The sequence below is a fragment of the Pan paniscus genome, chromosome 13 (genome assembly GCF_029289425.2).
Source record: "Pan paniscus chromosome 13, NHGRI_mPanPan1-v2.0_pri, whole genome shotgun sequence".
Taxonomy (NCBI): Eukaryota; Metazoa; Chordata; class Mammalia; order Primates; family Hominidae; genus Pan; species Pan paniscus.
This window is the reverse complement of record NC_073262.2, coordinates 127,429,084-127,445,247: the sequence shown is the minus strand read 5'-3', so window position 1 is coordinate 127,445,247 and position 16,164 is coordinate 127,429,084. Positions and strand designations below refer to the sequence as shown.

The following is a 16,164-nucleotide window of genomic DNA, read 5'->3' as shown; positions in this document are numbered from 1 at the left end:
CAGTGAGTTGCTCATCCCGTGAGTCCTTACTTAATCCCATGTTCTGAAAAAGCACCCCCATGTCAATGCATTCTAAGTTACCTGCCCTTACTTTCTGGCCCACATCCTCAATGTACAATTACAGAGGTTCTGCCCTACCTCCTGGTGGTACATGATAGCTAATTTTTATAGCCTCTTTGGGTATATTCTCTTTCCTGCTTTATTAGGCCCAGCAAGCCCCCAGCTGGGTTAAGCTAGGATTTGACCTCCAGGTATTGCCCTGATCACCAGAAGGAGAGGTGGGACAACTCCTCAAGGGTTTGCCTGATTTCTAGCAGGGAGAGGCCTTTGCAATATCATCTTGCATGGGAGGAGTGCTGACACTTAATAGGGAGGAATTAAACTTCTGCTAGCACTAAGGCTTCAGGGAAGTGTGCAGAGCCACTTCCTCAGAGTCATCCATCCAGAGGTCCTCATCCATGCTTCTAGGCCCCAGGTCTATGTAACCATGGCCTTGATCTTAGTATGACAGAAATGGCTTGCTGGACCTTTAATCATCTGTGGAGTTCCATAACTCTTAACTCGCAAATCCTATTTTTGCTTTTCTGCTATTTCTGCTCTCCACTTCTGGAGATGAGAGCCTCCTACCTGGGAGGGAGAGAAAATCTAACACAAAGATAAAAATGGTTCGTATCTCTCTGTTGTTAAGCTCCATTGGGGTCAGGAAACCTCACTGTTGCAATTCCTGCTCTGTCACTAACTTGTTAGCTGACGAAAACGACGCTTAACATCTCAGTGCCTGTTTTCTCATCTGTAAGAAGAGTGGATTGGACTAAAATTCTCTTCTAGTTCCTACCAGTATGCATCTGCTTGTATAGACAGGTCACAAAACACACCTGTGAGCAGCCTAAGAATAAATGAACTGATGATAGCCAGCATGATTGTGTCCAGCAGTTTATCTTCCCCGATTGAGGTTTGCTTTCCATGACCCCTTTCAGTGGTAACCCTCATGCCCTAGTTTTCTTTCAGGAGCCCTGCACCTTCCACTCTAACCATCTCTAATCATCACAGTGGGAAAAGACCTGATATCATCTTTTTTCTTTACTTTTTTTTTTTTTTTGAGACGGAGTTTCGCTCTGGCGCCCACACTGGAGTGCAGTGGCACGATCTCGGCTCACTGCAAGCTCCACCTCCTGGGTTGAAGTGGTTCTCCTGCCTCAGCTTCCCAAGCAGCTTGGATTACAGGCACATGCCACCACACCCAGCTAATTTTTGCATTTTTAGAAGAGACGGGGTTTCACCATGTTGGCCAGACTGGTCTCCAACTCTGACCTCAGGTGATCCACCCACCTCAGCCTCCCAAAGTGCTGGAATTACAGGCATGAGCCACCACGCATGGCCCATTTTTTTTTCCCTTGATACAAGGTCTCACTCCTGTTGCCCAGGCTGGAGTGCAGTGGCACAATCATAGCTCACTGCAGCCTCAACTTCCCCAACTTAGGTGATTCTCTCACCTCAGCATCCCTAGTAGCTGGGACTACAGGCATGGCCACCAAGCCCAGCTAATTTCATATAGATGATTGATAGATGATAGATAGATAGATAGATAGATAGATAGATAGATAGATAGATGATAGATAATTATATATATTTAGTAAAGATGGGGTTTCATCATGTTGCCCAGGCTGGTCTCGAACTCTTGGGCTCAAGTGATCTGCCCATCTCAGCCTCCCAAAGTACTGGGATTATAGGTGTGAGCCATTGTGCCCAGCCCTGATATTATCATTTGACACCAAAGCATTCACAGTAAACTTTTCCCAAGCTATTTGAATTTTCTTTTTTTTTCTTTTTAAATTGTGAAGTGAATGGTTTTCTCCACTATTAAAGGAATTTCCATCATCCAAGGAGTAAGTATGGAAGATCTGAGGAAGTCAGGGGAGATATCTGGTTTAGTCCTCTGAGAGGTGCAATGTTGTTGGGCACTTGGCCAGTGTGAGTTCCAGTTTCCTGGGAATGGCTGGGTGTAATTGCTCATGCCTGTAATCCCAGCACTTTGGGAGGCTGAGGCGGGCAGATCACCTGAGGTCAGGAGTTCAAGACTAGCCTGGCCAAAATGGCAAAACCCCGTCTCTATTAAAAATACAAGAGTTAGCTGGATGTGGTGGCACACACCTGTAATCCCAGCTACTCAGGAGGCTGAGGCACGAGAATTGCTTAAACCCGGGAGGTGGAGTTTGCAGTGAGCTGAGATTGCACCACTGCACTCCAGCCTGGGCCACAGAGACTCCGTCTCAAACAAAACAAAACACAAACAAACTAAAACAATTTCCTGGGAACCACTGAATGTTTTCTCAACATTATTCTCTAGTAGCAAAAGGATCATTGAACCAGCTAAACCTTTTGTTTCCCATCATCCTCCTTGTTTCTAACAAAACTCCCAAATGCCTACAGTTCTGCCCATGCATCCCAGGCCTGTTCCCCTTGACCTCGCCATGCTGTAGCTCAGATTCATCATGGTCCAGCTCTGCAGCTTGGGAAGTGTGCCACCATCTCACTCCCTTCATCTCCTGAGACAAAAAATTCACAATCTCCAGTGCAGGAATTCTTCCACCTCGAGTCTTTAGGATATACTTCGGGAAAACAGTTTTAAAAGTACTCATATATTAGGCAGACATCTTTGGGTTCAGAGTGAGAGTAGGCCACAGGAGACTTTGAGAGGAAGGTGTAAAGAGGAAGGAACAAATGGAATATTAAAGCCCAAGGCATTCATGCATATGCATGTGGGGAAAATGTAGGTATGATATGCTTAAGGAATTTTAGAGGACTAACAAAATGAAAATTGAAAACTAAACGTGTGCTTTGATTCTTTAAAAGGTGACTGTTGCTTTTTGTAGGTGAATTGTTTACCTTTATTACCCAAGTTTTATGGAAGAGAATTTAAAAATGCTGTGTGTGATCAAATCAGTTAAGTTCATTAGCTGTTAATTTATTTGATTTCAACAATAAATTTTAAATATATAGAGAGTAACCATGAAATTTTCAAAAATATCCATGCAGTGATGTCCTGGTAAAGTGGCTTAAAAATAGAAGCCAGCCTGGCCAGGCGCGGTGGCTCACGCCTGTAATCCCAGCACTTTGGGAGGCTGAGGCTGGTGGATCATGAGGTCAAGAGTTTAAGACCAGCCTGGCCAAGATGGTGAAACCCCATCTCTACTAAAAAATACAAAAATTAGCCAGGTGTGGTGGCAGGTGCCTGTAATCCCAGCTACTCAGGAGGCTGAAGCAGAGAATTGCTTGAACCCAGGAGGCGGAGGTTGCAGTGATCTGAGATCGCACCACTGCCCTCCAGCCTGGACAACAGAGCGAAACTCCATCTCAAAAAAAAAAAACAATAGAAGCGAGCCTAAACCAGCTCCAACATCCCGTTAAATTCCATTAAATCTCTGTTTCATACAACTCCTGTAACTTCAGCCTTCATGATTTTTATCCTTGCAGCATGGAAGTCTGGGTGCTCACAATTTAGAAATACGCAGTTCAGTGTAACTCTAAATTCCATGATTCTATCTATAGTGAAAATGTGTCTGGGTCTAATTTTTAAAGCCAGCTGGTAAAGATGAATGAATCTTATCAGAAGTAAGGCCGGGAACGGGGGCTCACACTTGTAATCCTAGCAGTTTGGGAGGCCAAGGCAAGCAGATCACTTGAGGTCAGGAGTTCAAGACCAACCTGGCCAACATGACGAAACCCTGTCACTACTAAAATTAGCTGGGTATGGACTACAGGAGGGCGCCTGTAGTCCTAGCCACTTGGGAGGCTGAGGTGGGACAATTACTTAAACTGAGGAGGTGGAGGTTGCAGTGAGCTGAGATCACACCATTGCACTCCAATCTGGGTGACACAGAAAGACCCTGTCTCCAAAAAAAAAAAGCAGAGTCTGAGATGGAAGAACTCAGCTGCCTCAAATGTTCCCCTCAAATGCAGGAGTCCAAACAAGAGGGATGGATATCTGGACCTGAAATGGTCTTTTGGGATCCATAGAGCTTTATTGAGTGGATGTAACGTCATCTCACAGCCAAGCCCTTCTTTATCTTGACTTGTGAGGTCCCACTGGTGTCTCTTAACTGTGGCATATACTGGGACCAGGGAGTTAAAACTAGCTGGGACTCACCAAATGTCAGAGGACATTTCAAACCAATATCTGTATTCATTCAGTTATTCATTTATTAATTTCTTAGAGTAGTTTATTGGGGGAATTCCTAGTTGTAAAAAAATCAAAATAATTTTTTTAAATGAAATAGAGAACTACATGTCCAAAATATCTAGAATAATGTTCATTAAACCATTAATAGTAGCTATTCCCTGAGAGGGAAGGAGAGAAAGTAAGATATGAGAGGCCACAGAGAAGGTTCACGTTTTACTTTGTACATTGCTACATTGTTTCAATAGTTTGCAATTAATATTTGTTATGATTGACTTTTATTATAAAGTGAAAATTTTATTGACCAAAATTGAAGGAAACACTAAATATTAATGATGGAAATCATGACCTTGAAAGTAAAAGGCTTCTATTTTATTATTGCTTTCAAGTTTTCAAAAGGATTCTTTTTCTTTGATGGCCTATAAAATAAAGTAAATATTTCAGTTGATACTTCCTCAGCTTAATATTTCACATGCCACATTATAAAGATATAATCCGTTCTTTCCTTAGCTTCCCCGGCCTCAGAGATTTCCTGAATCTTACCAAAATGAATTGGACAATCTTGTCATGGTCCTATCCGACCATGTGATTTGGAAATACAAGGATGCACTTGAAGAAACAAGAAGGGCAAACCACAGCGTTGCCAGATTTCTCAAGGTACAGTTATATGAGATCACAGTTCTATTCAAGGCCCCATGTTGGTGGATGCAAGATAGTCTAAACGTTCATCAGTTCACATCTTCATGTATGATGAAAAATCAAAACTAGCACTGTTAGATGAAAACTTTCATTTATACATCTTTATTGCTTGAAATACTTTTTAATTTTTTTTTTCAATTTGAAGTCTTATTGAATAAAGACTAAGGTTAGAAGGCCGGGCGCGATGGCTCATGCTTGTAATCCCAGCACTTTGGGAGGCCAAGGCGGGCAGATCATGAGGTCAAGAGATAGAGACCATCCTGGCCAACATGGTGAAACCCCGTGTCTACTAAAAATACAAAAATTAGCTGGCGTGGTGGTGCGTGCCTGTAGTCCCAGCTATTTGGGAGGCTGAGGCAGGATAATCACTTGAACCTGGGAGGCGGAGGTTGCAGTGAGCCGAGATCACACCACTGCACTCTAGCCTGGTGACAGAGAGAGACTGTCTCAAAAAAAAAAAGAAAGAAAGAAAAAAAAAACTAAGGTTAGAGAAAAGTATCCATTTGAGTGTAGTCAAATCATAGTACTTCTAAATATATTTTAAGAGAAAAAATGAAATTTTTAAAAAGGAAGCTGTACTACAGTAATACTATTCTCTTGGACATTTCTGCCTTTGAAAGTGATGTTATAATGGCTTTAGCTCTGACAGTGATACCAAATAGCCACTTTGGGAAACCCTTCAGGAATTTAGTATTTTTGTTTATTATCTCCAGGCTCTTTTTTTTCTTTATTTCTTTTTGAGACAGGATCTCACTCTGTCAACCCAAGCTGGAGCACACTGGCATGATCACAACTCACTGCAGCCTCAACCTCCCTGGGCTCAGGCGATCCTCCCACCTCAGCCTCCTGAGTAGGACACAGACACAAACCTGGCTAATTTTTGTATTTTTTGCAGAGACGGGGTTTTGCCACGTAGCCCAGGCTGGTTTCAAACTCCTGAGCTCAAGAGATTGGCCTCCCTAAGTGCTGGGATGACAAGTGTGAGCCACCAATGTTGACCCACGCTGTTTTTTACATTATGGAAAGATCACACTGATCCCATGAAAGAAAAATTATCAAGTAAAGTATTGGGTAGCTACTTACTAAACTGGATATGTATGGAAATTAATTATATTTCATTGGGTTACAACCATTTATATTGAGCTGAGAGGAAAGAAATGCAAAGTCAAAGAAAAAACTAAGATACATAATTACAGTATACCATTTAACAGATAATGCAAGCAATTAGAAAGATAATAGTTTTCTGTGCCTCCTTCTTTAGTCTAACTCTTGACTACTATAACCTTTATGAAGTCATTTGACTTGTTTCTTAATGGTAGTCACCAGAACATATGGGTGAGTGTGAGAATGTATAAATAAATGCTAATAATATACAGTTAAAAGCCTATAGAAGTGGAAAATGGGCCCAACTTGTCACTGGTGAGCTTTAATCCAGCCTAATTTCTTTTTTTTTAATGTGTTAAAAACTATTTCAAATTATACACTGTATGTGTTCTTATCCTGAATTTATTTTTTTCTTCAAGGTTTTGTCTCTGATTTTTACTTGTTTCTTGCTTCCAGAAAGAGACAAGAATGATAAGTGTTAAAGGGGAAAAGTTTAAAGGGGGGAAAAGTTACTGTAGTTTTCTACCACATTTTAAGACCTATGGGAATAAAGTTTATTGCTATGCTAATAGTTTACTAGGAAACTTAGAAAGAATTATGTATAGTTCAGTTTGCAAATAAAATATATTGAAAGAAACATCTGAAATATTCTTCCCTAAACTGCAAAAAATGACGAATAAGCAAGTCTCTAAAAAAGGGAAAAGACCTCATAGTTACCCTCCTTATTACTAATTTGAAGTTTTAATGGCATTTATTTGACACATAATATTAAAAAAAAATTGGAACACTTATTAGATGAATCATTTGAGCTAGGAGAGAAAAAAAGAAAGGAAAAGAAAGTGATTTTTGAAAATGTAAAACTGAACGCAGTCATTTGGTGCAATTCCAATAAATTTGAGTTTTCAGATGCTCAACACAGCCCACTCCCAGTGCTGATGTCATAAATCTCTTATATTTCCAGCAAACAATAGTTGTTTGCTCAATTGGGGCTTCAAATGACTGCTACCTCTTTTTGTTATTGAAGTCTACATTAGCAAATACTGTGAATTAGTCAACATTGGAATTTAACAATTAAAATATTATTGTAACTCCATGGGTTGCTCAAAATTGGTCTCCAAGAATCAAGAAGAACTTCTGGGAACCAGTGTGTGGGCATATAAAAATGTTCTACATTAAAAGGTAGCCTCCTTACCCCACATTATGGGAAAGTAATATTTTTTCAGCAATTATGCCAAAAAGCTTGTACATTTCTCAACTATTCTCTCAGTGAAGTAGATAGGATTCAAATGAATGCAGCTTTTGTCATTTTTCTTTTTGCCACCCACCTGGGTCACAGCTCTACTTATCTGAACATACCTATTTAGACACTCTTTTTATGAAGCACAATACCAAGATGGTAGCAAAGGCTGATTCATTCTGATTTTTATTTTGCTGATTGGATAGCCGTATCTTTTAGCCCATTCGCCTGACTAACCACTGCTTTGTTTCAATGAGCTGTTGAAAACCATTTGGAAATCACCTAATATTAGAGAGAGACTTGGTTTAAACATCTGTGGTATTTCTCTCTAAACATCAGATAAGGATGGATAAGCAAGTCTCTAAAAAGTGAAAACCCTTCATATCTACTCTACTTGGCTTAAATAGCTTGTGCTTTTGGAATAAATGAACGTTTTCCATAGAGCTCCTCTGTGCATAATTTGCTGCTGGTGGCACATGAGCTAAAGGTCTAACACGGGGGCAGAGGAAAAGTGTCCAAGGTGAAAAAGAAAATGGGGCGGGCAGTGGTTTTGTAAATTATATAAGGAAAGGACAAGACATTCATGTGGTTTGTTTTGAAATGTGAAGGTTCATAACTCATCTCCCAACCAATTGTGAAGTAAAATTCTCATTGCTCTCACAGTTGGTAAAATAAAATAAATAAAATTTTTATTATAATATATTTTAACAGATAATTTAGAATATTTGGCCCTTAGTTTATTCAACCAAACTGAGGAAAAAGTTTGGTAGGGTGTTACGTTATCCTCTAAATTAAGAGTCTGCACGCTTTTTATGTAAAGAGCCAAATACTAAATATTTTCAGCTTCGTGAGCCATACAGTCCCTGCCACAACTACCCAACTCTGCAATTGCAGCACAAAAACAGTAATTCACCATAGACAATATGTAAAGGATTGAGTGTGACTGTGTTCCAATAAAACTTTTATTTAAAAAAAGAATGGCAGTGGGCCAGATTTGGCCCATGGGCCATAGTTTAACTAAGCCTGCTATAATTTATTTTCTATTAATATAAAAGGTGAATATAAATTATCTTAAAACAAAATCAGAGAGGCCCCTCCAGGCCTCAGCCATAAGCAAGAGAGCCACTGCCCCTGGGGGTCAAGAAGATGCTAGAACCGACCAGATCCAGGGGGCCCAGGGCAAGAGGGACACACTTGGTGAAGCTTGACCTGAGTCTTTTTGCAGGAAGAGAGCTGACTCTGCAGATCTTTCACCCTAGGAATGTCCTGCTTTCTCCCTCACTGCCCCTTGGAAAGAGGATGCCAAGCTGACCACATAGAAGGTCTTTCTTCGCAGTCAAGAAACCTCAAGTTGATTCTTCTACTCCCCAGCACCACCTTCTCCCCACAGTCCCCATTTATGAGTGCTGGAGACAGGTCTCCTTCAAAGTTCACAGGTCTGATCTGCAAAGTAGCTGCCGTAGCCTCTGGGATGTGGCAGTCACCATCCCTACTCTGGACTAGTTCAGAGACGGGACTCACCAGTCCCTCCTTCATGGAGTCAAACAGCCCTGCATCTTTGCCAAAGACTTCCCTAGGGCTCCTTTCTCCTTCTCTTTCTTGGGAAGTTTCTAGAGTCTAGAGATGTGCTGGGTGGTCTTCCTCTCCTCTGCAAGATGAGGCAGGGCCCCTGATATTCCAAGGGTGGCCAGGTTGGGACTTCCTCCTGCAAATGGAGAGCCTGGGAGGATTGGACACAGGTACCAGGAGCCAGCTCAGTGCAGAAGGCATCAAAGCCCCTTTCCTTCTCCCCTCCCCATTTGGCTCTGTCTTTTTAGCCTATGATTATACTGTGGTGTCTACCTCTCTCCCACTATTCTATTGAGACATGTGAGGACTCAGAAGCCATTTACTTTTTACTGAATGAAGAATTATTGAAAGAACTAAAATTTATATTTAAAATGAAAATATAGGTGAGCAATGTACTAACACAGTCATGAATAGGTACATTTAAAAACTCAAAAGAAAGTGAAGAAAAGTTGAAAGGAAAAACAAAACAAAAATATAAATGACCTAACAATTCGAAGAACAACTTTGGAGAAAATAGCTCGTTTACACACGGGTATATTTCAAGAGGAGACTTTTTTCTTGGTCCACTCTCCATAGCAAGATTTTATGTGTAGTCCTGTCTGAGAAAAGAGAGTTGTGAGTAAAATTGAGGAGAGACTCCAAGAAATGCAAAACCGTTTTAATGGATCATCCTGGACACTTTCGACAAGAAAGAAGCACTCCACACCAGCTGTGGAATTTTCCCAAGCAGCATGTTTACTCACACCCATGTGGGTGAATAGAATGAGACTCACACACCAAGTAATGAGCTGCAGATCCACTATGGGAGGCACCTGCTCTAGTGCCTCCCCAGATCCTGCGTTGGGAACTGTGGTCCCTTCCTCCTGCTCCACACTTTGCCTGTGCAGTCTTTGGCCGTGGTAGCTTGGTTACTGGTTACATGACCATCCGTCTTTTGGAGAGAGAGCAAGTGCTCCTCCAAGCCTACTTACTGTTTAAGACTCTCCTTGATACAGTAAAGAGAATTTGACCACAGAATAAGAAAGGTAGTAAGCAGCTCGCTGATAGAAATCTTACGATCTCCTTCCTTCAGCCTTCAAATGCAAGCTTCCTCAGCTGATAAGGAGAGGAGCTACTCTGTCAAAAGGGGCCAGTGAGATTTAAAAGGCTTTCCTGACTCGTCTCTACCACTCCTCATTATGACCCAGTGTGTACAGGAGAAGATTTACAACCCCAGAAGTGTGAAATGGAATTATTAAAAGAAAATAATAAAATGTAACTAAGTGGTTAAAAAAGTAGACAACCGAAAGCTAAAGCTTTCTGTATAAAAAAGAAGGGGCTATAATATTTCATTGCAAAGCTCCAGTGACATTTTATAAAATCAATATAGATTTATAACTTTCTGATTGATATTTTTGTTTTATTCATTTATGCTTTCATTCTGTTTTTCCTTTCAATTTTTCTTTTCTTCTGAATTTTTAAATGTACCTATTCTCTGTTAGTATATTGCCCTGTTTCATTTTCATTTTTAATATAAATTGTAGTTATTTTAGTTGCCATATGTGGATGACTGCTTAAACATCTTTAGAAGATTTTTTAAATACCTAATTATACAACACATTTAGTTTAGTGTTATTTTACTTCAATATATTTAATCATATTTTCTAAAATCTTTAATGATTCTTCAAGTAAAAGTGTTTGAATTTAGAATTTTATCTATTTTAGCGCTGCTTTACATTTATGGACCGAGGGTATGTGTTTAAGATGGTCAACAATTACATCAGCATGTTCTCCTCCGGTGACCTCAAGGTAAGAAGCACATACAGGAGTGATTGTTTTCTAAACTATGGCATTGTAAATAAATAAAGTAGTCTCTGTGGATACCTGCTTAAGTCCATTCTCTGTATCAGAAAGTGATTTCTATGCCAAGGAGAGGCAGCCTTTTAATGTTTCATCTGCTGAGTGTGCCTACCAAGTCCTTCCTTAATGGGGACAAAGGAGAGTGGAATGAAAGTGTTTACATTTCATTTCTATTTCCTGTGGGTGGTGAAGAGAATGGCTCTTTGCAGCTACAATTCCTACAGTCCAGTTTGCCCTAGACTGGCTTCGTTTCAGCACTGAAAGTCCTACTTCCCTGGAAACCTTTAAGTCCTGGGCAAAATGGGACAGTTGAATACCCTACCCAAATAGGGGTATACGCTGGGGAGATGTAAAGAGAACTCTAGAGCAGTGGTTCCTAGACCAGAGAGGTAGCATCACTTGGGAACTGAACTGCTGCTAATGGAGCCCAGAAATTTGTTTTAACAGGACCTCTAGGTGATTCTTTTGCACTCTCAGGTTTGAGAACCACTGAGCTATGGTTATGGCATATGCTGGAGGGAGCTAAGACTGGAAATGGGCCAGATGATGAAAGCTGGATCAGTTAACTGTTCTTTGGGTTGAAAGCAACAGAAACTGACTCCAATTTGAGCAAAAGGGAATTGATTGGAAAGATATTGGGAGTAAATAGCATTGATGAAGCAGCTGCAGAAGCAGGCTTTGAAAAGAGCAGGGGCTGGCCGGGCGCGGTGGCTCACGCCTGTAATCCCAGCACTTTGGGAGGCCGAGGTGGGCGGATCACGAGGTCAGGAAATCGAGACCATCCTGGCTAACACGGTGAAACCCTGTCTCTACTAAAAATACAAAAAAATTAGCCGGGCGTGGTTGCGGGCACCTGTAGTTCCAGCTACTCAGGATGCTGAGGCAGGAGAATGGCGTGAACCCGGGAGTCGGAGCTTGCAGTGAGCCGAGATCGCGCCACTGCATTCCAGCCTGGGCGACAGAGCAAGACTCCGTCTCAAAAAAAAAAAAAAAAAAAAGCAGGGGCCAGGCCTTTTCAAGCACAAGGAATGCAGTCATGCGTCACTTAAGGACAAAGACACATACTGAGAAAAGCATTGTTAGGCAATTTCGTCACTGTGTGACTATCATAGAGTGTACTTACACAAACCCAGCTGGTATATATCCTACTCCATTACATAGCTCTGTTCTCATTGTATGGAACCACCATTGTATATATGGTCTGTCTTTCACCAAAACGTTACGTGGGGCCTGACAATAATTGCAAATGAAGAACCATTTGGCCGAGGTGCTGCTGCATCTGCTTAAATGAATCAACTGAAGCCATTTTCTCCCCCAACACTGCTTCAGATTCACCTTCCATAGAGGAAGTGTGTGAGCAACCTGCTTTGGGTCACATGCTTGCCTCTTAAGGAGAGAAGACAGGGCATATGAATTAATAATTCTCTGTTAACCTTTACCCACTGTGAAGGAGGCCAGTCCTCAAGGGGAAATTATCTAGGTATTTGAAAAGAACAATGGATTTAGACCAGCCAAAAATAAATCATGAGATTCTTACAGCCTTTCACGTCATGCTTAGTTGCTTAAACATTATTTTTGGGAGATGGGGTGCAGTGGAGATTTTGATCAGAGGAGTTACGTGATTTTATGTCATCTGGTTTTGAAAATCCAATTCTCTCTCTCAATTTTTTTTGAAAGTATATTCTTCATTTGTGCTCCTGTCATGCATGAAATTTGCAGAATATCCATTTAATTGCAGCAGACCTAAATTATGTATTTTCGAAGACCAAACAGAATGTTCTCAATGTAAAATAGTTAACATATAATTTAATAATGCTCCTGTTCACTTTGATGTACAAAGGTTTAAGTCAAATACTATCCTTTTTGAAATGGCAGTATTTTAAATTATTAACTAAAGTTGCCACAAGATATAATTCTAAAATATCTGAGTAAATGGGATATATTTTATTTTGTGAGCTGAGATTAGTGAATATAATGATGATCATCGAACTTAGTCTTAAAACATGGTTACTTAGCATGCATGAGAGTAAAAATAGAGCAGTTGGGAACATGCTTATTTTTCCTACTGATGTGGCTGTTCTTGACTCCTGTGTTACTTTGACCGTGCCTGGACTCCATTTATCTCCATCTAACTCAAACATTATTGCAAAGACAGACCTATTTGCAAGGGCAGGGAGGAAAGAGGAATTAATGAATGTACTATGAGAACATGTGGCATACAGGGTTTCACTCTAATTTTACGTGATACACACCATTGTCTTCCTTAGCTCTGGATGGTAGGAGCTCATTGTAGAGGTCTGTTTCATTATCTGAGTGTAGTTTTTGAGAGAATTCTGTGCATGTGTTATAGCAGGAATTTTTTTCAGAATAAATGTGTCATGATTCATGCTAAAAGAAGCTAAAAAATATGACTCAGTAGGATCTTATCTCATAGAAGCTACATGTAGGTTACAAATGGGATAATTTCCTGAAGAGGCCTTGACCAGTCTCCAAAAGTAGGGAGCTTAACTGCAGTTCAGAGGGGACAAAATCCTTTCAACTTAATTACCTAGTGGTCCGACAAGTGTACGGTAACTACTTTTTCTTTTTAGGGATAAGATTCAAGTGCAGATTTTGTTTGTTTTTATTCAGTTTCTTGGTCTGTAAGTCATAGTCATTTAGTTTGCCTCTCTTTCAGACCTTGTGCCAGTATAAATTTGATTTTCTTCAAGAAGTGTGTCAACATGAACACTTTATCCCTTTGTGTCTGCCCATAAGATCAGCAAACATTCCAGGTAATAAAATTCCCAGAATTTTCATCAGTTCCTGCAAAGTGAATGCTTTTGTTTGTTCGTTTTACCTTTTGTTTATTATTATTTTCCTGTTTCTTCAGTCATAACTTTGTTTGAAGCTGTCACATGGGTATCAGACCCAGGTAATCAGAATTAAATTAAAATGCAAAAGAAGTTGTTGGCATGTGGTGATGAATATGGCTTCATATTCCTCAATTTTTGTCTGTTTCCCTTTTTATTAAAGAGAAGGCCAACAAAATTATAAACCCGATGATTGTTAATCAAACAATTTGAACCTAGAGGTACTTTACTGGCTCCAAAAGACAGCTTTCCTTTCATTTTGAGACATAAAATTATAGGGAGGAAAAGTACTATATATATAATTTATAAATATTATATATAAAAATATATAGGTATTATGGTAGAGAGTATTACCCATGTAGACATCAAAAACTAATCAAATATCAAGATGTAAATAAAATAATAAAATTATTTAGGAGCATGAAATACTTTATTACCAACCAATGAGTAAACTATTTATGAGGTACAGTTTTTTTCTTGCGGGGGAGGGGGTTGTTTTGTTTTTGAGGTAGAGTCTCACTCTGTCACCCAGGCTGGGAGTACAGTGGCATGATCTTGGCTCGCTGCAACCTCTGCCTCCCGGGTTTGAGGGATTCTCTCACCTCAGCCTCCTGAGTAGCTGGGACTACAGGTGTGTGCCACCACACCTGGCTAATTTTGGTATTTTTAGTAGAGAGGAGGTTTCACCGTGTTGGCCAGGCTGGTCTCCAACTCCTGACCTCAGGTGATCCACCTACGTCGGCCTCTGAAAGTGCTGGGATTACAGGTGTGAGCCGCCACACCCAGCTGAGAGGCATATTTGCTTTGATATTCATAAACACAAACACTAAGATTGGTAAAGAGCCTCATTATACTTCCTTAACCTATTGGCTTACACTAGTATTCTGGAGGGAAAATTACATTATCAAGCCTATAAAAGTTTTGCCATTTTAATCTTAAATATAATCTATATAATATTATTCCAATTTTTTCTAATTTATGAAGCATATTTCATAGAAAATAGGGTAGAAATGGCATATTAGATAATAACACTTTAAGGTGTTTACTTTGTTCTGAATGTATTTTTGTTTTATAAATTACTGCCAAGTTATTATTGGTTAGCCAGGCTGATTGAGATATTCAAGAGGACCAAATCTTTATTTGGTCATTTTTATTTCAATTGCTTGCTGTGTTAGTCCATTGTCACACTGCTATAAAGAACTACCTAAGACTAGGTAATTTATGAAAAAAAGAGGTTGAATTGACTCACAGTGCCATATGGCTGGGGAGCCCTCAGGAAACTTACAATCAAGGCAGAAGGTGAAGGGGAAGTAAGGATCTTCTTCACATGGCGGCAGGAGAGAGAAAGGGAGAGGGCAGGAAGTGCCACACTTTAAAACCATCGGCTCTCAAGAGAACTCACTTACTGTCATGAGAACAGCACGGGGGAAACTGTCCCCATGATCCAATCACCTCCCACCAGGTACCTCCCCTAACACGTGTGGATTACAATTCAAGATGAAATTAGGGTGGGGACACAGAGTCAAACTATATTACTTACTATTAGTCAGTAGCTCAGACAAAAGCCTGACAGTCTCTTTGTAGATCTGATACTATAAATAATGAACATAAAAATATGTTTCATAGCAGGCAAAATTCTGATAGAAAAATAGATGCTCAAGTAGAAGGCTAACAATTAGAATAATTATGCTCATGACCCTCTTTTTTAAGAAAACAAATAGGCCAAGTGTGGTGGCTCATGCCTGTAATCCCAGCACTTTGGGAGGTCAAGGCAGGCAGATCACCTGAGGTCAGGAGTTTGAGACCAGCCTAGCCAACATGGCAAAACCCCATCTCTACTAAAAATACAAAAATCAGCCAGGTGCAGTGGCGGGCACCTGTAATCCCAGCTACTTGGGAGACTGAGGCAGGAAAATCACTTGAATCCAGGAGGCAGAGGTTGCAGTCAGCCGAGATTGTGCTACTGCACTCCAGCCTGAGCGACAGAGCCAGATTCTGTTTCAAAAAAAAAAAAAAAAAAAGGAAACAAATAACCTAAGACATTCTCCTTGAAAATTGGCAATACTGAAGACTCACATTTTTAAATAATATAGTTTAATTGTTCAGTATAAACTACACATAATGAATATATATGTATCTGAGTATGTATATGTATATATCTGAACTTTTTATTTATATTAAATTCAGATCCTTTGACACCTTCAGAATCGACTCAAGAGTTACATGCATCAGGTAAGTGATATTACCTTACCTAAGCATCAGTAACCACCTGTAATCCAATAATATTGACAACTATAAATTTGCAGTTTCTGGGTGCTAATAAATATTCATATATTTAATATCATATGATAAAAATATTCAAAAAGTTGACTGAATTGTTTTCTTGTCACAGATAGTTTAATGATTGCCTAATTTCAATTCTTTCGTATTTTATTCTCCAGAGGTTGGCAATATTTTTTAATTTCCCAAAGCATCTGAAATTTCCTTAATTTGTATCATAAATGAAATTCCCAGATATATATAATAACATGCTTGTTCAATGTAACTGACTTTATATGATATATGTCTTTTGCTAAACCACAGCCTGGTTTGATCAATCTTGTTAAGACAGAGGATATTAGTATAAGTTTATTTTTATCTGAAATGGGTTAGTAACTTAAAATGGTCTAGGCAAACCTTTTCTGTAG

General features: G+C 39.8%; 1 protein-coding gene across 12 annotated transcripts in view; it reads left to right on the top strand.

Moving 5' to 3' along the window:
- The window catches only part of DOCK10 (dedicator of cytokinesis 10), a 277,788-nt gene that overhangs the window by 212,792 nt on the left and 48,832 nt on the right, over window positions 1-16,164 (top strand). For all 12 annotated transcript variants that reach the window (XM_055109148.2, XM_034955285.3, XM_034955280.4 and 9 more), the window contains exons 28-31: window positions 4,688-4,834; window positions 10,491-10,574; window positions 13,303-13,399; window positions 15,665-15,709. In XM_055109148.2, the coding sequence (XP_054965123.1) occupies window positions 4,688-4,834; window positions 10,491-10,574; window positions 13,303-13,399; window positions 15,665-15,709 (373 nt within the window). The remainder of the gene's footprint in view (window positions 1-4,687; window positions 4,835-10,490; window positions 10,575-13,302; window positions 13,400-15,664; window positions 15,710-16,164) is intronic.